Source organism: Rhinopithecus roxellana, chromosome 13, assembly GCF_007565055.1.
Source record: "Rhinopithecus roxellana isolate Shanxi Qingling chromosome 13, ASM756505v1, whole genome shotgun sequence".
NCBI lineage: Eukaryota > Metazoa > Chordata > Mammalia > Primates > Cercopithecidae > Rhinopithecus > Rhinopithecus roxellana.
The window spans coordinates 102,028,775-102,055,988 of NC_044561.1; the positions used below are offsets into that span (position 1 = coordinate 102,028,775).

General features: G+C 44.1%; 1 protein-coding gene across 6 annotated transcripts; it reads left to right on the forward strand.

Annotated features, from left to right (window-relative positions):
* Positions 1-735: 735 nt before the first annotated feature.
* Positions 736-24,839, forward strand: LOC104676557 (signal-regulatory protein beta-1-like). Of its 6 annotated transcripts, XR_004052513.1 has the most exons (8): positions 739-912; positions 10,055-10,408; positions 16,745-17,062; positions 17,633-17,965; positions 20,419-20,513; positions 22,238-22,371; positions 22,458-22,573; positions 23,176-23,190. XR_004052513.1 is itself a non-coding variant. In XM_030913996.1 (6 exons), the coding sequence occupies exons 1-6, from the start codon at positions 840-842 to the stop codon at positions 23,308-23,310; spliced, it is 1,329 nt and encodes a 442-aa protein (XP_030769856.1). In that variant the 5' UTR covers positions 736-839; the 3' UTR covers positions 23,311-24,839. The 6 variants fall into 6 exon arrangements, 3 of the variants coding, with proteins under 3 accessions (XP_030769856.1, XP_030769858.1, XP_030769857.1); XR_004052512.1 differs by having other exon boundaries at positions 22,238-22,573; positions 23,176-23,208; XM_030913996.1 differs by lacking the exons at positions 20,419-20,513; positions 22,238-22,371 and having other exon boundaries at positions 736-912; positions 23,176-24,839.
* Positions 24,840-27,214: the final 2,375 nt, after the last annotated feature.

Here is a 27,214-nt window from a genome sequence, read left to right on the forward strand (position 1 = left end):
GTAAAAGCTTAGAATACCCGGGCGCGGTGGCTCAGATCTGTAATCCTAGCATTTGGGAGGCCGAGGCGAGCAGATCACGAGGTCAGGAGATCGAGACCATCCTGTCTAACACAGTGAAACCCCATCTCTACTAAAAATACAAAAAATTAGCCGGGCGTGGTGGCGGGCGCCTGTAGTCCCAGCTACTCCGGAGGCTGAGGCAGGAGAATGGTGTGAACCTGGGAGGCAGAGCTTGTAGTGAGCAGAGATCGGGCCACTGCACTCCAGCCTGGGCGACAGAGCAAGACACCGCCTAAAAAAAAAAAAAAAGTTAGAATAAAGAATCATTTCAAAAGCAGACCTGTTTCCTCTCCAACATCAAGAGGGTCCTTGGGATCCCTCCTGCTGCCCCTTGCTGAATAGCACTTGGTTGAGGCTGGTGCAGAAGGAAGCAACAAGCCAACCACATCCTAGGGTCTTAAGATGGAGAGTTTAGGGCACAGATCACAACCACAGAACTTCTTGACCCAAGACCCTCAGCTGGCAAATCACCAAGAAGACCTGAAGATGGGGGAGGGGGCCATGTGGAGAGAACACAGGCCTCAGTTGAGGAGGGAGCATTAGTTTTGCTCAGCCTGTCTGATTCTCCTGAAAATGGAGCATGAGTAACTCTGTGCTTTGTAGCTGCCTGCTGTGCCTGATTTCTATGTTACAATCTAAAAGCAAGTTACTGTCCCAATCCATCATAGCCACTTCCTCTTGAATCGAGGGAGGCAGGGCTTGTCTTCTTTCCTCAGAGCAGAGCCTGACATCTCCCCACCACAGACGTTTGAACAGAGCAGGCTCCTGAGGTCTCCAGGATGCCTGTCGCAGCCTCCTGGCCCCACCCTCCTGGTCCTTTCCTGCTGCTGACTCTACTGCTGGGACTCACAGGTAAACATTGCCTTGGGCTACAACCCTTTCTCTCTGCTGCCGTGGCAATGCCCTGCCCCTGGACCTTTGGAGATTCCATACAACCACAAGTGCTGCCAAGGAAGGCCAAAGATGGGACCTCAGAGCAGGAAATCAGGAGGGAGCTGAGCACTTTCTCTGTGGATCAGCAACTGGCTACCAGGGGCAGCTGGCTACCAGAGTCACGGTTGGTTGAATCACTACCACCACAATTACTTACATTTTGATCTATTTCATTTGACTAACACAGAACAATCATTATTTAAATCCTTACCAGTTTTGAGACTCTGGGGCCAAACAACCTACCCAAGGACAGAGCAAGCTCAGAGACAGCCTGAGAGGGCTGTGTGACTCCAGACCCAGCCTTCTGTATTCAACACCCAGAGGAAGTGAAGTCTGAAATGGTGCCTTCTTGAGTTGGGCAGAGGTGCAGTGTTTCCCAGGGATGTTCAGTCACTGTCCTCCCTAAGGGTGCTCTTTACATTGTCCTGTGTTCCCCCGTGATCCTTCCTCCCCTGTGACTTGAGTCTTACCACCCATTTTTCGGTCGCCTCTTCCTCTTTAAGAAGTTCTGCATTTGCTGCTTATTGGGGCCTATATTCCTTTCCTAGGGCTTCCGTAATAAAGAACCACAGATTGGGTGGCTGAAACTAGACATTTACTTCCTTGCAGTTGTGGAGGCCAAAGTCCAAGATCAAAGTGTTGGCAGGATTAGTTTCTACTGAGGTCTTTCTCTTTGACTTGTAGAAGACATCTCCTCCCTGTGTCTCAACCTATGGTCTTCCCTCTATGTGTGTGTCTGTGTCCTCATCTCTTCTTATGAGACCGTCACTCATATTGGATTAAGGCCCACTCCAATGACTTCATTTAACTGAATTGCTTCTTAAAAACCCTGTCTCCAAATACAGTCATATTCTGAGGTACTAGGGTTGGAGCTTCAACACATGCATTTTAGGGGACACATTCTGCCCATAACAGATACCAACACACACACACACGTGTGCAGTTGTCCCCAATCTTTTTGGCACCTGGGACTGGTTTCATGGAGGATAATTTTTGCAAGGACCTAGAGTGGGTGGGTGGGGTGGACGGTTTTGGGATGAGACTGTGGCACCTCAGATCATCAGGGATTAGTTAAATTCTGATAAGGAGCACACAACCTAGATCCTTCACATGCACAGTTCACAATAGGGTTGACACTCCTATGAGAACCTAATGCTGCTGCTGATGTGACAGGAGGCGGAGCTCAGGCAATAATGCTCACATAGTGGCTGCTCACCTCCTGCTGTGCAGCCCAGTTCATAACAGGCCACGGTCCTGTACCCAACCACAGCCTGGGGGTTAGAGATCCCTGCATGTGTACATATAAGTGATTGTAAGTGTGTACACACACACACATGAGATTTCATTTTTTATCAGTTTCTTCAACTTTAATTTCAATTAAAGTTTAAGAAAATGTTTTTTATTTTGATTTGAGAAAAGTACACTTCTCATGTACAACATGTTATGACATGTGTACATTTCTGGATGACTAACTTCAGCTAATTAACATATGCATAATCTTACACACTGACAATTTTTATGGTGAGAACTCCTAAAATTTATGCACTTAGCAATTTTGAAGGATATAAATCATCTTATTAACTATAGACTCCATATTGTACAGTAGATATCTGGAGCTAATGTCTCCTTTCTGAACAAAAATTTTGTGTCCTTTGACTAATTCTTACCCAGCTGCACCCCTTGTCTAGCCCTGGTAACCACCATTCTACTCTAGTTCTTTGAGTTCAACTTTTTTAGATTCCATATATGAGAGAGATCACACGGTGTTTGTCTTTCTGTGCCTGGCTTGTTTCACTTAGCATAATACCGTCCCGGTTCATTCATATTGTTGTAAATGACAGGATTTCCTTCTTTTGTACAACTGATTAGAATTCCATTGTGTATGTATGTAGACCACATTTTCTTTATCCACTTATCTGTTGATACACACCTAGGTTGATTCCATATCTTGGCTATTGTAAATAATGCTGCAATGGACATGGGAGTGCAGATATCTCTGTGACATGCTGATGTCACTTCCCTTGGATATACGCTCAGTAGTGAGATTGCTGGATCCTATGATAATTTTATTTTTAAATTTTTGAGGACACTCCATACTGTTTTCACTAATGGATGGCCTAATTTTCATTCCCACCAACTGTGTGTAAGGGTTTCCTGTTCTCCACATACTTTCCAACACTAGTTATCATCTTTTTAATAATAGTCATTCTAACAAGTATGAGATGATAGATCACTGTGGTTTTAATTTGCATTTATCTTAAGAATGGTGAGGTTGGATATTATTTATATGTTGACTGACCATTTTAATGTATTCTTTTGAGAAATGACTATTTGGCTCATATTTTACTCCGGTTGTTTTCTTATGTTTGAGTTGTTTGACTTCCTTACATATTTTGCATATTAACTCTTCATCACATGTATGGTTTGAAAATATCTTCTCCCATTTTGTAGGTTGTCTCTTTACTTTGTTGATTGTTTCCTTGGCTGTGTAGAAACTTTTTAGTTTGTTGTAGTGCCATTTATTTATTTCTGCTTTTGTTGCCTGTGTTTTGGGGTCATATCCAAAAATTCATTGCCCAGACCAACATCATGGAACTTTTCTTCTAGTACTTTTACAGTTTCAGATCTTACATTGAAGTCTTTAATACATTTTGAGTTGATTTTTGTATGTGGCATGAGATGGAGGTCTAATTTCATTTCTCCATACACGGATATTCAGGTTTCCCAACACCCCTTTTTGAAGAGACTGACCTTTCCCCATTGTGTCTTCTTGACCTTTTTGTCAAAAGTCAGTTGAGTGCAAATGTGTGAATTTATTGCTGGGCTCTCTGGTCTGATCCATTGGTCCATGTGTCTCTTTTTGTGCCAACGCCCTGCTGTTTTGATTACTATGGCACTCTAGAAGATTTTGAAATCAAGCTATGTGATGCCTCTAGCTTTGTTCTTTTTGCTAAAGCTTGCCTTAGCTATTCATGGTTTTCTATGGCTAATATGAACTTAAGGATTGTTTGGTCCATTTCTGTGGAATTTCATTGAAATTTTGCTGATATTGAATTGAATCTGTGGATCTCTTTGGGTAGTATGAACATTTTACAATAGTAATTCTCCAATCCACAAACATGGGTATCTTTCTGTTATTTGTTTTCTATTTTTTTATCTGGGTTTTATAGTTATTCAGTGTGCAGGTATTTCAGTTCCTTGATTAAGTTTATTCCTAGCTATCTTACCCTTTCTGGTAGCAATTGTAAATAAAATTGTTTTACTGATTTCTTTTCCCAATAATTTGCTATAAGTGTATGAAACTACAGATTTTTACTCATTGATTTCATATGTTATATCTGTGGCCTATTTGTTTGTTGATTCTAAAAGTTTTTAGAGATTTTAGGGTTTTCTCTATGTAAGACAGTATCATATGCAAACAGGGACAATTTATTTTCTTCCTTTTTGATTTGAATGACTTTTATTTACTTCTTTTGTGCAATTATTCTGGATAGAACTTCTGATACTATATGTTGAATAGAGATCTTGAGAGTGGACATCTCTGTTTTATTCCTGATCTTAGAGTAAAAGCTGACAACTTTTCACCATTGGGTATGATGTTTGCTATGGATATGTCCTGTATGGCCTTTATTGTGTTGAGGAACATTTATTTGATATCTAATTTCTTGAGAGTTTTTATCATTAAAAAATGTTAAATATTGTCAAATGCTTTTTTTGCCTGTGTTGTATGGTCATATGGTTTTTGTCCCTTGTTCTGTTGAAATAGTGTATCACATGTAGAGATTTATGAATGTTGTACCATCCTTGAATTCCTGGGATAAATCTAACTTGATCATGTGGAAACATAGAGCAGTAGTAGTACTAGTAGTAGCAGCAGTAGTAGTAGTAGTAGTAGTAGTAGTAGTAGTAGTGGTAAGACTTCCCTTACTGTAATCTTCAACTCATTTTTTAGTCTACAGGAAAGCACATTAAAGAGATGTTTGATTTTCTCTGTTGCCCAGTCATTCTCCCTCCTTTCTACCTCAGTCACCTTACCCCTGAAAATCCCCCAATCTGTTAAGCTAAGCAACAGGTAAGCAGGCTTCTTAGTAAATTACACTTTCCCTCAAAACAGAACTTTTGCGCATTCCTCTCTTGGAGTTTGCTCTTCTATTAATGGTAGGGGTGAAGAAGAAAGAAGGGGATAAAAGTAACAGAGAATCATGCTTATATTATCTATATCTATCATTATACTCATATCCATGTCCATATCCATATCATCACCTAATGTCCATTGAAGCCTCCAAGCCTCAGGAAATCTACCAAGTAATAACTTTACAATTTTTGAATACCCACCATGAGCCAGATACTGTGGGAAATCGCTTACATTTCTGACCTCGGGTAACCATTATATCCAAGTTCACCCTCCAACACAAATAAGGAAACAGAAGCACAAAGTGCTCCTAGGTTACTCACTGGTAACTGGTAGAGCTACGATTTGAACTCAGGCACTTTGACTCTAGAGATCACAGGTTTCACCACTGCTCTTCTCAAACACTTTTGGTCTTGATCTTATTCCATGAAATTTCTGCAGGTGCTGCTCATGAGGGCGAGAAGGTGATGTGGTGTGAAGAGGGTTTGTGGTTTTCTTCTCCTTGACTCTTCTGATTTCTGCGTGTATACAACTCAATATTTTTTCACCAATTCACCCACATGGGAAACACATTTTCTGGCAAATTTCATAAAAGCAATTCACTTAAAATACAATATTTAGTCTCCTGGGAAAATGTTCCACTGAGCAATTCACACATTATACACATATTTAACAAATGCCTACTATGTGCCAGGACCTAACAAAGAACATTGTTGAATGAAAAAGAAAAAGTATGTGCCCTTTTGTTGCTTGTCTCCACTGGGGAGAATGACAGTAATCAATATACATGATAAATAGGCAAATAAAATAGTATATTAGACAGCAATAAGTGAAAATAAAGTATGTGTATATGACTTTTATTATTTTATAGAAGTTTCATATATTCATTTTATTGATGGTTTTTGTCATAAAAAGATCTCCAAATTTGTCAAATGGTCTTCAGTATCAAATGAGTTAATCATGTGTTTCTTCTCTTTCTTCTATAAATATATATATTACATTGTTGATCATTTGCGCATGGAAACATCCTTGTATTCCAGAAATAAATATCGCTTGCTTGTATTGTATAATTCTTCTAATATGATGTTCAATTCAGTTTGCTAGTATTTGGTTGAGGATTGTTGCATCAACAAACCAAGTAGTAATAATGCCAACTGTCAACAGAAAGGTGCGCAACTGTACCTGGCAGCGATTTTAATTTTGTGTTGTAGTGGAAGTTTAAATTTCAATGGGTGTCATTTCAGATGAGCATAGCCTGGCCTGTGGGACAATTTATGGTTAATGATTTGCAACAGGAGAATATTATCCTTAAATCTGGACTCCAAGTCAGAAGATTCTAGTAGGTAACCAGTCAGTTGTTTTAATGGAGTATAGCATAGGCCACAAAGAACACTATTTTTGCATCAAGGCCCTGAGGAAATATATAGCCATCATGAGTGGTCTAGAGACTCCAAGAGGCATGAAAGACATCGCCGAAGACTCCACAGAGAAGAGATATTTTTGTTTGTTAATTCATTTAAAGACACTAACAGGAGTACCCATTGATTTTAATTTGTAAGTAAAATTTGTAAATATGTTGCCACGGGCATCCCAAAAAAAACTTACAGATGCTGGATTATGTGACATTAATATGCATATCACATGAATCTTCTTTGAAGAGGTGTTACCAATGTTATATCTACTTGTGCTCCTGAAGAAAGGTGGATGTCATTATTGATATTGGAACAGGATCCTTGCTTCAGGATGGAGAGCCATGGCAGCACTCCAAAAGGCAACACAAAGCTGTACATAGCATAGTACAAGAAAGTCATCAGGGTAAAAAGCCTTCTCAAATTGTGGAGCCAAACAGAGTAGCAATTCTGTAAGTCATGAGGAGTCAAAGGCAATTCCTACAAACTTTCCACCGGAGTTTAGAATGATCCCATCCTCATTGCCATTACTATTGAAAATGCTAGAGTGACTCCTGCTGGTTGAATCTTGGAGGATCACTCTAGCATGGCCATGAAAAGTTCATATGAAGAGGCGTATTCACAGTTCCTAGAGAAGGGAGAAGGGCAGGCCATGAAGGAAGCCATGTGGGAGGAGCACCCAAGGAGCAGGCTCAATCAAACAGATGGGTAGGCAAGAGAGGTTGGATTCCTGGGCAAGTGCCTTTACTGGCAGTCAAGGTGAGGGACACAAGCAAAAACCATGATAGGTTTTACTAGAGTGTTTCAATGTCACTAGGTCACAGTAGGGGAGGACAAGAAGAGGAATTGTGGCAGGGACCAGCTTTAAAATACTGGTTACCTGGTCACCTGGGCAGGATGCTCACAGCTTGTTTGTGGGATATTGAAGCATGATTCTTTAAAAGTATACACACAACTGGACATCTTTATTTCTTCATACAACTTTGAGTTACCATGCAGCATCCTTTCATTTCCACCTGAAGCACTCCCTTTAGTATTTCCTGTAGGTAAGGTTTAGTGGTCATGAACTCTGTTAGCTTTTGTTTATCTGAGAATATCTTAATTTCTCCCTTGTATTTGAAGGACACTTTGCTGGGTATAGAATTCATGATTGACATGTTTTTCCTCTTGTAATGTTTTGAACTTACCATCCCTCTATCTTCTGGACTTCAGTGCTTTGTATAAGAGCTCAGCTGAAAATCTTATTGAGGGTCTCCTGTATGCAAGGAATCGCTTCTGTCCTGCTGCTTTAAGGATTCTCTCTTTGACTTTAGTTTTCAACAGGTGGGTTATAATGTGTCTTAGTGTGGATCTCTGAGTTTATTTTTTAGTTCAACTTGCATTTCTTCTGTGCCTTAAATTTGTAGATTCCTGTATTTTATCAAGTTTGAGAAGATTTTTGCCCACTATGTCTTCAAATAATCTTCTATTCCTTTCTCTCTTTCTCTTTTTTCTCCCTGGAACTCTAGTAAGGTGTATGTTGATACATTTGATGATGTCTCGTAGTTCCCTTAGATTCTGTGCTCTAGACTTTATTCTATTTTCCACCCATACCTCAGTCTCAATAATTTCAATTATTCCATCCTCCAGTTTTCTGATTATTCTTCCACCTGCTTAGACTCATTAGGGAACTCCTCTAGTGAACTTTTAGTTATTGTACTTTCAATTCCTAAGTTTGTTTTATTTCTTCATACTAATTTCTCTTTTTTACATTCTCATTTTGTTAAGACATTTATACTCCTTTAGTTCTTCATCAGTTATTTCCTTTACCTCTCAGCATTTTTAAGACAGCGATTTTAACATCTGGGTTTAGTATCAGGGTGGAGCTAATACATCACAAGGGTGCTTATAAGAACGAGGAAGGAGATTAATTCTTGGAGAAGGACATTGAAACATCCTTGTATTCCAGGATGTTTGCATGTGAAGATGCAAGCAAGAGGTTAGAGTGGTGGGAATATGTAACTGTGAGAAAGGAATATGAGAAAACTCTAGAATTTGGAAAGGCCTCCAGAAGACACATAGCTCTGCTGAAAGCTCTTTAAAAATTGTCAAAATGGAAGGTGTAAAACATGATGCCTTCATATACATATACATATATATGGTGAAATAATTATTAAAGTTAAGCAAATGGACACATCCATCATCTCCCATAGTTATGCTGCATGTGTTTTATGTCAACAGCACCTAAAATGTGCTTTTGAAGCAAAATACTGAATTCAGTACAGCATTATTAACTAAAACCCTCAGATTGCAAGTTTATTCTCTGGACTTCTTTGTCAGACTTACTGCAATTTTGTATCTTTTGACTTCCCCATCACCTCCCCCAAGTTCACCCCTAGTCACCACTGTTTCATTCTCTATCTTTGTGTATTTGACTTTTATCATTTCTTCTTGATTGTATCCCAGTAACACTATTTTGGACTTCTAACCTCCAGAACTATAAAATGTTACATTTCTTTTAAGACACTAAGTTTTGGTAATTTGTCACATCAGCATTAGGAAACTTAGGTAATGTGATTATGCTATGGGTGAAAAATTACCAGGGGCTTAAAACAATGTTGTATTTCTACTGAAAGCTACATATTCAGTGTGTATTGGCAGTTCTGCATGCAACGGTCATTCACACATCCAGGCAATGGAGCAGGCCCCATCAGAGCCTTGTGGGTCTCTGAAAGGGAGAAATTGATCCATAGAGGCTCTTGCAATTGACTGCACAACCCACAAATTATACCCATCACTTCTGCTCAAAACTCAAGGGTCTAAAGAAGTCACAGGGCCCCACCCAATCCAGCGATACAAAAAGTGCCACACTCCATGTAGCCACAGTTGGAGGCCATATTTGGCAAAACATGGCACTTTCAAGGAGGGCTCAATAGTTCTACTCAGGTCCTCAACCCAAAGCTCTACACTGAAATTGAACCTCTTGGCCAGGCGCAGTGGCTAACGCCTATAATCTCAACAGTTTGGAAGACCAAGGCAGATGGATTGCTTGAGCCCAAGAGTTAGAGACCCGTCTGGGCAACATGGTGAGACTGTGTCTCTACAAAAAATACAATAATTGGCCAGGTATGGTGGAACGCACCTGTGGTCCCAGCTACTTGGGAGGCCAAGGTGAAAGGATCACTTGAGCCTGGGAGGTTGAGGCTACAGTGAGCTGTGATTGAGCCACTGCACCCCAGCCTGGGCAGCAGACACAGCAAGACCCTGTCTCAAAAAGAAAAGAAAAGAAAGCAAACAGAAAGAGGAAAAGAAAATAAGGAAAAGGAAAGTGAACCTCTCTGTGCCTCAGTGTCCTCACTTCTATTGCAGCCTTATGTTACAGGCCAGTTGTGAGGCTTAAATGAGATAATGCATGTAGTGGGCTGAGCTCAAGACCTGCTCCTAGTGTACATCCAGTCAATGAAAGTCATTAATAAACACTTGGGGAAACACACAGGATCACATAAGGAAGAAAAAATGACTGCTTTGTGCTACTTTCCAGGAAGGTTGTGTGAGGAGGAGCTGCAGGTGATTCAGCCTGAGAAGTCCGTGTCAGTCGCAGCTGGAGAGTCAGCCACTCTGAACTGCACTGTGACCTCCCTGATCCCTGTGGGGCCCATCCAGTGGTTCAGAGGAGCTGGACCAGGCCGGGAATTAATCTACAGTCAGAAAGAAGGCCACTTCCCCCGGGTAACACCTGTTTCAGACCCCACAAAGAGAAGCAACATGGACTTTTCCATCCGCATCAGTAACATCACCCCAGCAGATGCCGGCACCTACTACTGTGTGAAGTTCCGGAAAGGGAGCCCCAGTGTGGAGTTGAAGTCTGGAGCAGGCACTGAGCTGTCTGTGCGTGGTGAGTACAGCGCAGGCCTCCTTCGTCCCCTGGTGTGTGACAGTAAGTCAATAATTACATTATCCATTCTTAGAGCAACAATCAGGTGTGGTGGCAGGCTGCTCATTTTCATGATCTGATGTCACCCCTTCTCCGGATCACGTGAGTTGAGGCTTGGAGATGTCATGGTAGTTGCTCGAGGCTCCATGGCTTGTAAATGATGGAAAAGACGGCATCCCCAGTCTGTGGCTCTACAGCTCTTGTCTTTCCAAAGCTGACCCAGCCCTTTAGTTTCACAGATGAGGGAACTGACAATTTGAGTGACTGGCCCAGGCACAGGTCTGGACTTTGCCTTCTGCCTCCAGAGAAGGCTACCCCCTCAGGGTGGCTGAGTCTCTTCTTTATGCAGCAGGCACTCACTGAGACCCCACTGTGCACCAGGCTCTGCCCTGGATGCTGTGCAAACAGCAGTGAATGAAACAGCCCAAAGCACTTCCCCACCAAGCTTACATTCTCTTCCCTTCTAATGAAGAGAAATCCATCCAGGGCATGGAGAGGGTAAATCATGTTTTTTTCTTTTTTTAATTTAATCTTCAGAAACACCCTACAGGGAAGATTCCTGGGAGGCACATTCACTATTGAATCTGATGGCCTGGTGGGAGGAGATGCCAATAAGTTTGGGATTTGCTGTGGATCCATTTGGGAAATCCTTGTGGGATTCAGGGACTGAGTCACACAGTCACCATGGGCTCCGAGCAGAGCTGCGTCATCTCAGAACGTCCCTCACCTCAGGAAAGAGGTCCCACAACTGGGTGACTTAGGGGTTCCCCATATAAGGCAGCAACAAGGGTCATTTGGGGTTTCCTGCCAGAGGCTCAAGAGCCTCTTCCTAACTCCTGAATTCTGGAACGTCAGCACAGGAAGGAACTTCAGACCATCCAGCCCAACCCCCTTTACAGATGGGGGACTGAAGCCAAGACATGACAGGGGCCTTGTCCATGGTCACAGGGCCAGTTAGTGACAGAATTGGAGCCAGAGTCCATGTCTGAATCGAGGCAGTCTCCTTCCTTCCCCAGTATTAGACCTGTCTCCATAGAAGAGCCGGGTGCATCATAGGTGCTCAATAAAAGCTCCTCAAACAGAACCACAGGTCAGAGAGCCAGCATTTCTCTTTTCATCAGTTTCCCACAGGTTCACAATGCACCTCACATTCAGACACTAAAGCTCATTGGTGATTGGAAAACTTCTCCCAAATGTACACCCTATCACTCCATAGCGAGATTCCACATCAGGACATAGAGAGCTGCTCCAGTTTCTTTACAGCTGAAAAATACTCTAATCTATGGAAATATCAAATTTTATTTTACAGTCTTCTGTTGATGGATATGTAAGTTATTCCCACCTTAGCCACTAAAACAATCATGCAGTGGATGACCTTGTACCTGTGTCACGCTGCTCAGGCGGGAGACACCCACTGGAAGTGGCATTCCTACGTCAGAGGATAGTGTGTTTTCATATTTGAGAATATTGCCCAATTTCCCTACTAGATGATGTAGCAATCAGAGATTACAGGCGTAAGCCACCATGCCTGGCTAATTTTGTATTTTGTAGAGACAGGGTTTCTCCATGTTGTTCAGGCTGGTCTTGAACTCCCGACCTCAGGTGATCTGCCCACCTCTGCCTCCCAAAGTGCTGGGATTACAGGCATCAGCCACCGTGTTCGCCCTACTTCAAACATTTTTAAGACAGTGGTTTTAACATCTGGCTCTGGTATCAGGGTGGACACAATATATAAGAAATGTCCTTACAAGAAAGAGGAAGGAGATTAATTATTGCAGAAGGACTTGTGAGGATGCAAGCAAGAGGTTAGAGTGATGGGAAGATGTAACTGTGAGAAAGGAATGTGGGCAGCCTCTGGAATTTGGAAAGGCAAAAAACAGAGCCTCCAGAAGACACATAGCTTTACTAACAGCTTTTTTAAAAAACGTGTATATGTAAAGCATAAAACATGATGCTTTCATGTACATGTATGTACATGAAAATGTGCGTTGCCCAGTAATGTCTGAAATCAGCTCCTCGTAACCCTTCAACTTAGACAGGGAAGGTGACTTTATCCTGACTGTGCAGATAATATTGGCAAAGACACTGAAGTTTCCAGATGGTGTCTCCCCAGCCCAGGCAATCACAGCCAGTGGTGGCTCAGGTGTGACTCAGATCTGCTAACTTCTAGTAAAGTGCTCACTCCTCTTTGCCACGCTCTCAGCCTAAATGATGAGTTAGATGAGAAAGGAGGGAGGCGGGGAATGGGGCCAGAGAGCAGTGGCTGTGCCAGAGTTTCCTTGTAACCAGTGTATGAGGGAAGAGCCATTTGCTACCTCCTTTAAAGATGAGGACACTGAAGATCAGAGAAGAGAACTGACTTGGGACTGGGTCAGGGAGACAAAGCTGGAACCCCCCCAGCCTGACTCACAGCCCTTGTCTCTGCAACACTCAGCTGTGGTTTTTCAAGTGTGGAGAAATGCTCCAACCTTCTCTTTCTAAACTCTTGCATTGTTCAGTTCTACAGCACAAGGTGTTAAAAATAAACCAATAACCCTGTAGGGGTAGGAGGGGCTGGCTTTACACTCCCATCAGAAAGGTCCTGCATGTGTCCCATCATATGCCAAGCTGGTTCCTAAAGCACAGGTCTCAGCACACGTGAAGCATTTAGGACTCTCCCCTCATGTTATGCTGTTTCTCCTTCACTCAGCAGCATCCATTGAACAGAGTAGAGCCTCCTGAAGCCCAGCAGAGCATATATCTGTCCTGCTCATGGCGCTGAGAACTAAGGATAAGCAGATGAGGCAGTTCCTAGAGAGTGTTTGGCGACCATGTGAGCAAGAGTTTAGATTCTCCCCTCTGGCTGTCAGGAGCCCACTGTCTTTTGTTTATGGCTGCAGGGTAAGCAGGTCTGGACACCCAGGAGGGAGGCTTCTCCCTAACATTGCATGACGTCTAGAATCTCAAGGGGACAATTGAGGTGGCAGTCAGTGTTGGGGCTCAAGAACCTAAAACACTTGCTCTGTTAATGGACGTAACTGCTTGTTGGGACACAGGAAATGCCCACTGGGACACATGGAGGATGAGGAGACAATGCCTTCATTTTGTTCAGCCTCAGTTTCCTCATCTGTAGAATGGAGACAATCAAGGACTCCTTTAGCAAAGTGGAAAGGATTTAAGGTTCTCTCTGTAAATCACCTAGCACCCTGTAGGCACCCCCATAGTGAGGTATTATTTCAAGATCATGTGATCTTGAGCCAGTCTTGCCTTCCCTTGAGTCCTTGGGTTCCCCATCGGTGTGATGCTGATTATCATGGCCCCGTTCCGGGTTCTGTGAGGATTGCAGAGGATGTGCACAGAGCCCCTCATGGTGGTGGTGTTCAGGTTATTACTGAGCTTCTGCAGAACTATGGTTAGGAGAGCACGGGCAGTATCCCAGCTGCCTGGGCCTCTTCCCGGCTCTGACTCTTCCTGGCTCTGCCACCTGGGACAAGGCACTTTGCCACCATAGGCCTCGATGTCCTCACCCTTTTAATGGTAACACTGACCTCACAGACTGAGCAGAGTCTGAAGAAGTGAAATCGTGTTAAATGCTTAGGGCATCAACAAGCACACAGTAAATGCTCAATAAATGTGAGCTTGTTAGGGTGAAGCTGTGTGACCTCAGACAGGTCAGGGCATCACTAGGCCGCAGGTATAAATGGGGTTTGGGTTGGGGTCCAGTGGCTTTCAACTTTGGCTGCTCATTACAATCACTGGGAAAACTAGTTAAAAAAAAAAAAAGTTAGCAAAGCTGGACCCAGGATCCCCCTAAAAATGCCAGTTTAATTTGTCTAACATGGGCCTGGCATCTAAAGTTCTGAATGGCTCCAGAAGATTCTCACACACATCCCCCTAGCAAAAGTGGTGCCCCAGGTACTGGGGCTTTGAGAACAGCTTTTTGGGCCATGGGTGCTTCAACACAGACATGCTGGGAACATTCTGGGAGGCCCCAGAAGCCTGGACAGGACCCCTCCCATGCTACTGGCCTCAGGGCCCAAGATAGGAGACTGGGACAAAGCCTCGCTCAGATGCAGCCTCAGTGCTGGGGAACCTTCTGTCTTGAAAACGTTTGTATCTAAGCAGGTGCTAGAGTCCCAGCAAATCCTCACTCCTCAGCCCCAGAAGCCTCCCTCCCTCAGCACTCCCAGATGTCACTGAGGTATCTTTTCTCTCCTTCTTCCAAAACGCTTCCAGCTTCACCTGTGATCTTACTTGAAAGCCAGTTCACCAAACATGGTGGTTGCTGCTCCTTTTATCATTTGGGTTTTTCTGGCAGCTGCAGTGAGTAGGGTTTGAGCCTTTCCTTGGTGTTTCTGCTCCTCTTTGTTCTGTTGCCTGAAGAACAGCTATGCAGCTCCAGTAGCAGTAATGACCAAACCTCATGATTACAGTCACAGGGGTTATTTATTAAGCACCTACTACATGCCAGGCTATGCACTTGCATTTACCCTCGCTCATCTTCCCAGGGTGGGGTTTCTATCTACTTTTGGTCCTTGGCCAACAAAGATCCTCTCAGAGTCTCGCCATATACAAGGGCTCACATGAGGACCCCCTCTAAGAAATGGAGGGAGGATTAAAGTGCTGAGAGGTACAGAGAGAGCAGCCAGCGTCAGGCGGCCAAGAAGCCCTCAATAAACGGGAACTGAAGACAGCCTCTCAGCCCTCTAGGGACACCCATTTGCTGGTCTCTCAAAGACTTGACATCTTCAAGTGACACCCTCTTTACTGTGCTCTCAAAATATTTCACGCATATTAGGGAGCAAGTTAATATTGGCAAAGGCAAACATGTGTAATATGTGCTTTCTAAGACGGCGGCAGAAGGTTCAAGGTAACAATTAGCAATTTGCAGACACCCTTAAAACTCATCTACAGGGAGAAACTGCCTCATTGTTCTGATTCTCCAATGTGTTTGCTTTCAGGGCCCAGAATAGGTTTCTGCCTGTTGGTGTGGCCTGGGTCTTTGTCCCTTGTAATTAATTAGCAATGAAAAAATTAACCCCCTTTGGCTTTCTTAGAACTCAGCGATTCTTGTTTTTGACCCAAACCTGACCTAATTGAAGATCCGGATGCCAAAAACAAATTTCCTATTTTCAAATGTAGGACTTACAGCAGGTTAGAACTACTAACAACAACAACAACAACAACAACAACAACGATTGTTAGGAAGGCCAAAGGAAAGAGCATTTATTGGAAAAATAAAGAGGTGCAATTTGGGTACAGTGAGTCAGCAAAACCCTGAATAGTGTCCGGTATGGAAACACAGGCAAGGTTTTTTATAGGGGGCTTTCACAAAACATTGTTTTCGGGAACAGTTCATTAGCTGGTCAAAAATCCTAAACTGCAAACCTGTTCTCATTGGCTATTTAATTAAAGTACTCCAGGTGAGAGAGATCAAAATCCCACGGACCCTGGCTTCAGTTAGTTGTTACCCAGGTCTACAGCAATGTACTATGGCTTGACCTTTAGCAGGTGTCATTCCAATGCTCTTACAAACTGTGGGTTCTACATTAAAGCTTTATCCTTAATTAATGCCTTTTATTTGACAGAATGAAATATTTGTGAAAATAATAAAAATATGGAACGATTCCTATTTGTATAATACCTAAAGAGAGACCTCTGTGTATCTGTAAAGTCTGGGTTAAAGATAGATTTGTGTTTAATTTTGAGAAGCATCTTTTGTGTTTGATCCAGAGCAAAACTGCTTCCATCACCCCATTTAATCCTGGCGACATCCCAGGAAGTAGAAATGCTGTCCTCCTATTTTGCAGATAAGGAACTGGGTGTGTCAGGCCACCCTTCTCCTGGGCGAAGCAGCCTGGCTGCAGCTCTCATGGTGGTGCCACTTTGCCACTGTTCCTGACACTGGCTTCTATAAACGCCCTCTCAGAGGTTGGTGAGCTCTCCGGTGGAGGCCAGCTAGGACTAGTTATTAACAAGGAGAGAGACCAGTCAGTAATTTTGTTCCCATGCCAAGATTGGTGGAAGTCACCCTATGTGGAGAGGACTGTGAACTCAGGCCTAGACTTCCTTCTGGGACCTGCCCCTACTCACTGTCTGACCATGGGCTGGTTCTCACCTCTCAGAGCTCTTGTGGCCTGAGCTGTAAAAGAGAAAAGGAGACTGCCTTCCTTTATTAGAAAGATTAAATTATTAGAAAGATTAATTATTAGAAAGATTAAAAATGAACGTCTCAGAAGGTTCTTAACGTGTCACACACTTATCATTAGTGATGGTCATCTCAGTCATGTCTCCTGATTATCGATGCTCCTTTTGCAGCCAAACCCTCTGCCCCCGTGGTATCGGGTCCCACAGCGAGGGCCACAGCTGAGCACACAGTGAGCTTCACCTGCGAGTCCCACGGCTTCTCCCCCAAAGACATCACCCTGAAATGGTTTAAAAATGGGAATGAGCTCTCAGACTTCCAGACCAACGTGGACCCCGCAGGAGAGAGCGTGTCCTACGGCATCCGCAGCACAGCCAGGGTGGTGCTGACCCGCGGGGACGTTCACTCTCAAGTCATCTGTGAGGTGGCCCATGTCACCTTGCAGGGGGACCCTCTTCGTGGGACTGCCAACTTGTCTGAGGCCATCCGAGGTAGAGGACCCTCAAACCCAGCCTAAGCCCACTTCTGGCTGCCAAGCCCACTCCCCTCTCCACAGGCTACTGCTCTAGATCTTGAATGGCCCGGAATCGAATCCCTGACGATGCTGCCTACCTGCCATGCACCTAGGTGTGCTGGTCACTTACCATCATTTAAATGGCAGCTGTCAGGGGACCAGCAACCACGTGCCAAGCTCTGTGCTAGAGAGTTTCATTTATTTCACCAAGAGCAACTACAATTAGTGAGCACCTACTGGGAGCCAAATCCCTATGTGCTTGGTGATTTCACTGATTTTGCTACAGTTCTTACCTTCCAACTGTATGCCAGGGGTGGTGCTTGTAGATTTCACCCATTCTTAGCCTAGTAGGAGCTGTGTGCCAGGCACTGTGCTTAGTAATTTCACTCATATGCAAAGAGCATCCTCAATGTCTGAGCACATGCTGCCTGCCTAGCACTGTCCTGGTGACGCTCCTATCACTGTGGTGGTAGGAGCTATGTTATGGAGCCCTCCCTGTGATCTGTCTGTGCCACAAGGTCACAGCTTCTGCCCTGTGCTGTTTCAGTTCCACCCTTCTTGGAGGTTGCTCAACAGCCCATGAGGGCAGAGAACCAGGCGAACGTCACCTGCCAGGTGACGAAGTTCTACCCCCAGAGACTACAGCTGACCTGGTTGGAGAACGGAAACGTGTCCCGGACAGAAATGGCCTCAAGCCCTCCAGAGAACAAGGATGGCACCTATAACTGGACGAGCTGGCTCCTGGTGAATGTATCTGCCCATAGGGATGATGTGAAGCTCACCTGCCAGGTGGAGCATGATGGGCAGCCAGCGGTGAACAAAAGCTTTTCCCTGAAGGTCTCAGCCCACCGGAAGGAGCAGGGCTCAGATGTCACCCATGGTGTGGTTACTTCCCATTTTTAAATTTTGTCTTTTTCTTTAATCTTAAAAGTAGTATTCATGCTTGTCATAAAATAAGCTAGAAGTCTATAAATATAAAGTAAAATTTTAATGTCAGCTCCATGACCCCAAATCCTACACTCCATGGGTCACTACTACTTAGAAGGTTCAAGGTGACAATTGGCAACTTGCAGACACCCTTAAAACCCATCTACAAAAGAAACTGTGCATCAAGAGTTTGATGCGCACCTTGATCAATCTTTTGGCGTAAATATACATTAAAGGAAAAAGGAGAGACGGACGCGATGCATTTGTTTATGAAGTCCTGTGTCTCGCCTTCTTCTGCATGTCTCAGTCAGTGCACCACCTTCCCCTTTACACTTTCTAACCTCTACCTTGTCTCTGTTCTATTCTAAACTTTTCCATCCGCGTCTGTGACCTCACCCAGCAGTCTCCGGCATCTGCTATATAAATTTCAGAAAGACAAGTGAAGTTGAAGCCTGGAGCAGGCCCCCAGGTGACCTGGTCACAGCACAGGCCTCTTCTGTGTTCCGATGGTGATATTTGACCAACAATAATCCCAGCCACTCTGCGCATGGACCATGTGCAATTCCTGTTCATCTCCGATCTCCTTTCCTTCTTCAAACACCCAGTGACTTTGCAGTTTTACCAAAGGGGAAACCAGGACTCAGGAAGTGATAAGGGATGATGTTGAAGACTTCTGGCCATTACATCAGGTTATTAGTCCAAACTAATGATGGTAAATCTAGTCCCTGAAGACAGGCTCACTACCAGGCTATCATGTGAATTTGTGCTAATTAGAGAAACTCTCCCCTTCTGCTGGGACTTTGTCTCAAGGACCCGAATTTGGCCAGTGTTTACCCTCTCTATAACCAAAATATGTCTTATTTCCCTCTCATATAATACCAGGAGGGGGACCCTCTCCTCCAGTCGAATGACAATCTTTGCGTGCTTTGACCCAAATGTCTCCTCCCACTTCTCAGGGTCCCACAGCTTCCCCAACAGGGCCCTATCCCAGCATAGAAGCCACTGAAGCTGAGATTCATCCTCCTTCGTGATTCTGCTACTCTTCTAATGACGGCCGGGGCCCAATCTTCTATTCTTTCTGCCCTGAGGCGCCAGAAAATAAGAATAAGGACTCAGGTTCCTTCCAAAACAGTATGATGTTTGCATCATCTCCTGGTCAGGGCTGAGTCACTGATTTGTTCATGTCCCTGCCTGCTGGAAGAGTAAAGACAGGACATAGAGGAGAAAAAACAGTCCCCAATCATCAGAGATGTGTGGAAGGTGCATAGTCACGTCTGCTGAAAACTTTCTCACGCACGCACTCTGCAGTTGCACGTTGAGTGATCATGTGATCAAGGATATTTTTCACAAAACCAATGTCATTGTCCACTGACATTTTAAGCATTCAAATAACTAAATTCATTAAGTTATTAAAATAATTTCCTCATATCATCTAAAATGGAGTATACATACAAATTTTACCAAAACTTTTCAGCTCCATTTCCCTGTGTATCAAATTTGGTTTAAATTTATCTTTAAATACTTATGTTTTCCTATGAAAGATCTGGGCCTCAGGAATATTTTTGGGTATTTTAAAATCATAGATTCAATTTCCTTAATAGTTTTGGGTTATTCACCCTTTTCATTTCCTATTGACTGAGTCCTGGTGAGTTGTGATTTGCATAATTTTTGATCCATTTTATCTAAGTTGTCACATTTATGTATGTAGAGTTGTTCACAATATCCTCTTATAACTCAATGGTATCTGCAGGGTCTGCAATGGTATCCCACGTTTCATACTGATACTGAAAATGTGCCATTTCTCTTTTCTTTTTCTGCAGTCATGCTAGAGTTTTTTCCCATTTTATTGGTGTTTTCGAAAGATCGACTCTGTTTCAGTGGGTTTTTGTATTGTTTTTGTGTTTTCAGTTTCATTGATTATCTGTTCTGTTCTCTCTTTTTTTTTCTTTTTCTTTTTATTAATTCCTATCACTCCTGCTTGCTTTAGGTTTACTTTGCCCTACTTTTTGTAGTTTCTTAAAGTGGGAGTTTATGTTTATTGACTTGAGACTTCCTCTTTTCGGTGTCTTCCCTTCATCACTTTCCATAGCTGGGAGCTGGTATTTGGGGGTTGGCTCCCTGGTGTCTGGCTGCTGGGCTGTTCCTCAGTCCTCGGGTTCTTAACCTTGCTCTTCCACCTTGGAAGTTCTCCTATGCCTGCTCCTCATGATATTTCTTAGGTTCATAGTTGTACTTCTCAAGGTAGCACAGGATGAGATGATTCTGTACCATCTGGACAAGGTTGAGTTTTTCCTTAGACTTCCTACCACCCACTGGCACTCAGACCAGGGCTGCCATTTTTGGGTGCTTTCAGTGTGTCTGACATAGCATCCTGGCTCATATGCTAAGTCTGGAAATGCATTTCAGGTTGTCTAGGCTGGCAGGCAAACTGCAGGATGCCTTCTGTGACGTGCTGCATCAGTGGCGTGGGAGCCTAGTGAGAGACTGTGCACTAGGGTTAGGTGAGTGTTCCCTTTTGACTCACAGTCATTTTGCAGTTTGGCCTTCTCTCTTCAAGTAATATTTAGAGCCTGGATTGTGTAGAATTTACTTTTCCTTTTTTATTTTTTCTTTTGGCTTGGGGTGGATATTTATAGAGACAAGTAGCTATGCTACTGCAATTGTCCCCAGCAGCTCCTAAGTTAACTGACAATCTTTGAGTACTTTGACCCAGATGTCTCCTCCCACATCTCAGGGTCCCACAACTTCCCCATCAGGGCCCTACCCCAGCATAGCAGCCATTGAAACTGAGATTCATCCTCCTCTGTGATTCTGCTACTCTTCTGTGATGCCCAGGACCCGATCCTCTATTCCTTCTGCCCTGTGGCTCCAAAAAATAAGAATCTACACTGCTGCCAAGAAGTCCTCTGGCTTCAGCACTGAACCTTAACTCATGATCAATCACTCTTAGTTTCTCATTGTCTTTCTTCCAAGGATTCATGCCCAGCAACAGCTAACACCTTAGTTCTTATAAGGACCATTTCCCAATCTGTTTTCAAAAGGCTGAGGGAAAGGAATTTCTTCCTGGGGTTACATCATCCGCCCCACTCACCACCAGCCCTGGGGTCCTCCTTGCCAGCTGATGAGTAATCAGATTCCAAACTTATATTTTAGAGTCTGCTTTCCAGACCACTTTCCAAGGTCAGTTTCTCTGGGAGGCCAACTGGGGATGGATAAAGGAATGCAGGAAGCATCCTAGAATGCTGTCAGGGTCAACATGCCTCAGGGAATGAGGAGGCAGGAGTGTAGGAAGAGGGAGGTGCTGAGCCACAGTGCAGGCAGGACAAACACGGAGCTGCTCCTGCAGAGAGGCCAAAGGCTGGAGGGTCCTGTAGAGTTGTTTTAAATTGAGGGTAGGGGCTGGCCCTTCATATTCCCAATGCAGTCTATCGCTCACGTGGGCTGCCCCCTAGAAGGAGTAAATTTGGGCAGTCCAGCTCTCCTCAAGGGAGAGAAAGCCCCAGAGAACCACCCAGCTGAGAACTGCCGGCTTGCAACACCCCAGCGGCCACAGATGCTGAGGTCTCCCTTCCTTCCTTAAGGACCCACCAGCACCATTTAATTTAAAAAAGAGAGAGAAAAAATTAATACCTTTGTTACTTTTACCAGCCGAAACCCCTTATTTAAAAAATGCAGAGTCCAAACATGTGCTTCTGTAGATCTGACTCTCTGTGTCCAACAGAAAGATTTCAGATGACATCTGCACTGGAGTTGAGGTGGGATAGATGATGTCTGAGGCCCTCCCAAGCATGACACCCATTCCCTGACTCACCTAGGGTCTTTTCCAGACAGCAGGTTTCATTAGTTCTTGTCCCTGGAGGACTCCCTGAGATCATGAGTATATGGGGTCATCCGCCTACCCCTGGGGCTAAGAAGGGCAGCGTGCAACTCTCTCACTCTGAATCCATCCTCACACCACCTGCCCACCCTTTCCTAATCATTCTTATGACCCTGGGGTGTTGGACTTGTTTTGGACTCAGGAGTCACCCTTGGGGACATAATGACGGGCTCCCCTAGATTTGGATCCCACTAATCTCCTGGCACTCCCTAAACTCTCTGGCCTCAGTTTCCCCATCAGAATGGAAGAATACTCCCTGCCCCACAGGCTTATGAGGATCAAGTGAGGAACCCAGTTGCCATACATATGAATTCCTGAGCACATACTCTCTCCACCTTTTCCCTCCAGGAGGATAAGCTGACAGCCTGGGACAGGGTGAGTGAGAATGAGGAGCCACTTTCCCTGGCCTTTGCTTTCGGCTGGAGTCTGGGAAGCCAGAGCCAGATGCAAGTTCAAAAGCTTCAGAGCATTGATGGGCCCAGGTAGCCTCAGATGGGGTAAGTGGAGGCCCCTGAGATGAGCTCCCAAGTGGCTCTTCTCATGGCTCCTCCTCTTCCCTGATTTCCAGGCCTGGCACTGGCTCCTACTGCTTCACTCCTCAGTAGCTCTCCTCCTGGGCCCCAAGGTCCTACTGGTGGTTGGTGTCTCTGCCGTCTACATTTGCTGGAAACAGAAGGCCTGACTGTAAGTGTGGGAGAGGGAGGACTGACCAAGGGCTGCCGAGAAGGGCCAGGCCAGCAGGAGGGCCCAGCTCACTTGCCATGCAGCTTCAGGGTCAGTGGAGTTTACAGAAGGTGACAGGGCTCCTTTATGACACCTAGGAGTTTCAGGGAACCCTGTGTGGGACTCCCAACCCACAGGAGGTGTGCAGGAGTTGGGATGTTTCAAGGGGGTTCAAAGGTGTCCCCAGTGCCCTTGAAGTCTCATGGAAAAGGTGGACAGAGGGGTCTAAGTGAGGGGCAACTGAGTGGGTGGTCCCTTCCAGGCCACTGCTGGGACTCCATGGGGCTAAAGGAATCCCCACTGTAGAGTAATGTTGAGAATCCCCAGATGGGCTGCTCTGAGGGCTGCTCCTGCTCTGATCCTCTGTGTGTCTGAGTGGAAGGGAGGGAGGAGGGGACATCAGGACTTGGGAGGAGGGCTGAGCTGGCAGAGTCCTACCTGAGGCCTGCCTGTCCCCCTACAACAGGCATCCCAAGAGACCAGCCCCAGAAACATAACAGACTCTCAGGAAGCATTTCTTGAATGATGAGCAGATGAATAAGTGTGAATGTGTTTTCCCACAGCTCCTTTGCTCCTCCCCTGCCATGTGGGACCCTCAGTCTCTGCTGCCTCCTTCCTTTCTTGAGAGGTTCAACCTGAGAGACGGAGCCAGTGAGAAGTTTCTCCAGACTCAGCTCCAGACGCCTCCTCTCCCGTGACGTCTGCCTGCCCACAGGCTCCTGTTGCTCCTTCACAAGACGTTGATGCCCCAGAGCAGTGTCTCCATTCATGGTCCTGAGCAGGGGCCATGGGATTGGGCTCCGGGCACTGACTCACAGCACCTCCCTAGAAGGTGAGAAACACGCCAAATCTAAACACACCAGGACTCCTCCCATCCATCGCCTTGGGACTGAACATAAACCACAGATGCTCTCCAGGCTCTCAAGAGTTATCCCATCTTCCGGATTCCTGCCCACTCCAACTCCCCCAGCCTTGTTGAGGTTCTCTATTGCCTCCTGAATATACATGAACCCCTATACTGATTTTAAGAAAAAATGATTCTCTTTCCTCTTTGTCCAAGCATCCTTTCCCTCAAACCCAAAAAGAAAGAAGCTCTACCTTCTCTCTCTGAGATGGGAACAGTATTTCTTCTAGCATCCTGCAGACTTCCCAGTCCTGCTGCTCATGGAAGAAATGCTGCCACACTCCAACATCGACGAGTCCTCCTTGACTTCCCTTTACAACTCGTATTCAATTCTGCCTACAAAATGCCTATGTCCACTTACATGCGATGGTAAATGTTTAACAGTGGACTTCCTGAAAGGAAAAAACCAAAAGCTGTTTTGTAGTGCTTGCCAATTTCTCTAGTGTAATAACTCCCAACCTGACCAATTTCACACTGCCAACAGTTAAACAACCAGATTGCAAAATTCCTGAAATTTAACAATTGGTTTCCAAGGGCCAGTCCAAGCCTGCTGCAGGACACATCTGAGTTACATCCATATCTGCACACTTCTCACTTCCACCACCACTCCCTGTCCCAACCAGCATCATCTCTTTTGGGACCACTCCTCTGGCTTTCATTTTTCAGCCACAGCAATTCTTTGGAAAAGTCAAATCATATCACTTCTCTGCTTCTTACCCAACACAGCCGCATGGCTCCCACTCTCCCTCCTTCAAGTCTCTGCTCAATGTCACTTTGTTAAAGGCACTTTCTATAAACTACCCTGTAGAAAATATTATTTCTTTTCTCTGTCCCAGCATTCTCATTTCTCTTATCCTAATTAATTTTTCTTTAGCCCTTATTTACGTATTATGCTGAATACAGGCAGCTCTCGCTTTTCATGGCGGTGCAGGATTGCAAAAATGACTGTGCAACCTGAAACCTAGGAAAGCATTCTCCATATCCAATTAGAAAAACAATTATCAGTTTGTGACCTTTACCATTTTTTGTCAAAATATTAGAAACTCTCACACTCTCAGTTACAAATGTAGAGGACAATGAAAATATAATGAAATAAGTATTTATTTGTGCACTGCAATTCAAAGCATTAGAAACATTGAGAGTTCAAGTGTTATTTCTTTGCAAAAATGTATCAAGAGTAGTTGGAAGACTGCTTGCCATTTTCTTGTATATTTCTGATGTGGAGTGATATGGTTTGGCTCTGTGTCTCCATCCAAATCTCATCTCAAATTGTAATCTGCATGTGTTGTGGGATGGGCCTGGTAGGAGGTGACTGAATCATGGGGGTGGACTTCCCCCTTGCTGTTCTCGTGACAGTGAGTTCTCGTAAGATCTCAGTGAGTTCTCATGAGATCTGGTTTTTTGAAAGTGTGTGGCATTTCCCCCTTCGCGCTCTCTCTCTCTCTTCTGCCACCATGTGAAGAAGGTCCCTGCTTCCTTTTCTGCTTCCACCATGATTGTAAGTTTCCTGAGGCCTCCCAGTCATGCTTCCTGTTAAGCCTGTGGAACTGTGAGTCAATTAAACCTCTTTTCTTCATAAATTATCCAGTCTCTGGTAGTTCTTTATAACAGTGTGAGAGTAGGCTAATACATGGAGCAAGCATCATTTCTTTTTATTTTTTATTTATTTTTTTATTTTTTTTGAGATGGAGTTTCACTTTTATTGCCCGGGCTGGAGTGCAATGTTGTGATCTTGGCTCGCTGCAACCCCCACCTCCCTGGTTCCTGCGATTCTCCTGCCTCAGCCTCCTGAGTAGCTGGGATTGCAGGCATGCATCACCCAGCTAATTTTGTATTTTTAGTAGAGATGGGGTTTCTCCATGTTGGTCAGGCTAGTCTCGAACTCCTGACCTCAGGTGATCCACCTGCCTTGGCCTCCCAAAGTGCTGGGATTATAGGCATGAGCTGCCATGCCCAACCAGGAAGCATCATTTCTATTATACCTTCGTGTTTTGCCATCTTTCTAAGTTTGGACTAGCTTCCAACATGTTATCCCTTGCATTTTCAATATTGTGAAATCACTCCAGAAGGTCCTTTCATGTGAAGATTTTTGCTGGTATTTCAACCTTTGGGACATCTTCAGCCCTTTTATTACCACTCCTCTCCCATTTGTGGGAGTTTGTCTTTACTACCTCCCTCTGGCTGCCTATCTGAAGTTCCTGCGTCAGGGTCTACATTGCCATGGTCAACTATTTGTACTTCTAGAATTCCACTCACATTCAATTTGAACTTCACTTGCAGCATTTTCACTTCTCATTTCTTCACTGTAATGTCATCTTGGTTGCAAAATTCCTCTTTCAATTATTCATTTCTCTAAAATGTCATATGGGCTCATCACTGGGACACAAGGAGGCAACCCAACTATAGGCTTTGTTGTATAAGTAGGAGATTCATAAGGACCAATCACCAACAGACTTTGAAAGATGCAACATGACTGGTTACTGATCATGACAAGCTTTTGTTATTTCCATGGTGATTTGTGGACTGAAGAGCTAGCCCAGAAATTTGCATTCTATGCAAATTACAGTAAATTTACTATGGCACCTAAATTTTGAGACTTGTGTTGTGGGACTGATGTTACTTAACTAAACTATGGTAAGTGAAATGCATGCATGTCAGCACCAAAGTGAGAGCTGCCTGTATTTGTCTATCTTACACAAATAGAATGTCAGTTCTATCATGGCGGGTTGGGGGTGGGGGAGGATTATCTGTATCCTCAGTTGCCAGAACTGTGTCTGCCATATAATAGGCTGTCAATTTTTTAAAATGAGTGAATACATCATTGAGACCCTTGGTTTCTACTAGGTGTTGGATTTCAAAAGAAACACTTCTCTTCATTTGATCACTTGGCTTGTGTGCTGTATTCTCAAGTTATTTCTTTAAAGACTACTCTCTCTTCTTTCTGTTTAAAACATTCCATCAAAAATTAAACATCCTCTAGAAAGTAAGAAAGTGCTAAAAAGAAAACAAAGTCAACCCCAAAACCAAAACCCACGGTGACTGGAGTACATCAAAGGGGCACAGGAACCAACTGAAAGAGCTCCCAAAGGACAAAACTGGAACACTTTCAGCAAAAAAATAAGTAAAGTAGTAATGAGTTATAATCCAAAGTATAAAATAAATATCTGAGTCCATACCGATATAAATAAATGATTGAATAAATTAATGGGGAAGAAGAGAAGAATCTCCAGTGCAGAAAAGTCCCAGATAATTTATTTATACACTCCCCCCTAAAGGAGGTGGAACATAACTTCCACTCCAGAAGTGTGGGCTGTGCGTTGTGACTTCTTTGCAAAGAGTACAGCATGAAAAAAAGGAGAAAAAAATAACTTTCCAGTGGAAAAACCTGACAAATACAGCTTCAGCCAGGTGATCAAGAGTTCATCAACAGTTATAAATCAACATTAACAATCATAAATCATGTCACTAATATGTACCTTTAATATGATGTGATGAAGATGACACTTTTCCTCTGTTACCTTCCCCCCAAAACTCACAGCCCCAATCTAATCATGAGGAAAACATCAGACTAATTTCAATAAGGAGGTATCCTGCAATATCGGGCCCAGAACTCCTCAAAATGGTCAAGGTCATCAAAATCAAGGAAAGTCTAAAAAACTGTCATAGCCAAGAGAAGCTTGAGGAGATATGACAAGTAA

Coding starts and splice junctions, on each gene's coding strand:
- LOC104676557 (XM_030913996.1), top strand. CDS start 840: ATGCCTGTCGCAGCCTCCTGGCCCCACCCTCCTGGTCCTTTCCTGCTG. Junction 913..10,054: donor TCTACTGCTGGGACTCACAG/GTAAACATTGCC, acceptor GCTACTTTCCAG/GAAGGTTGTGTGAGGAGGAG. Junction 17,966..22,457: donor GGGCTCAGATGTCACCCATG/GTGTGGTTACTT, acceptor CCTGATTTCCAG/GCCTGGCACTGGCTCCTACT.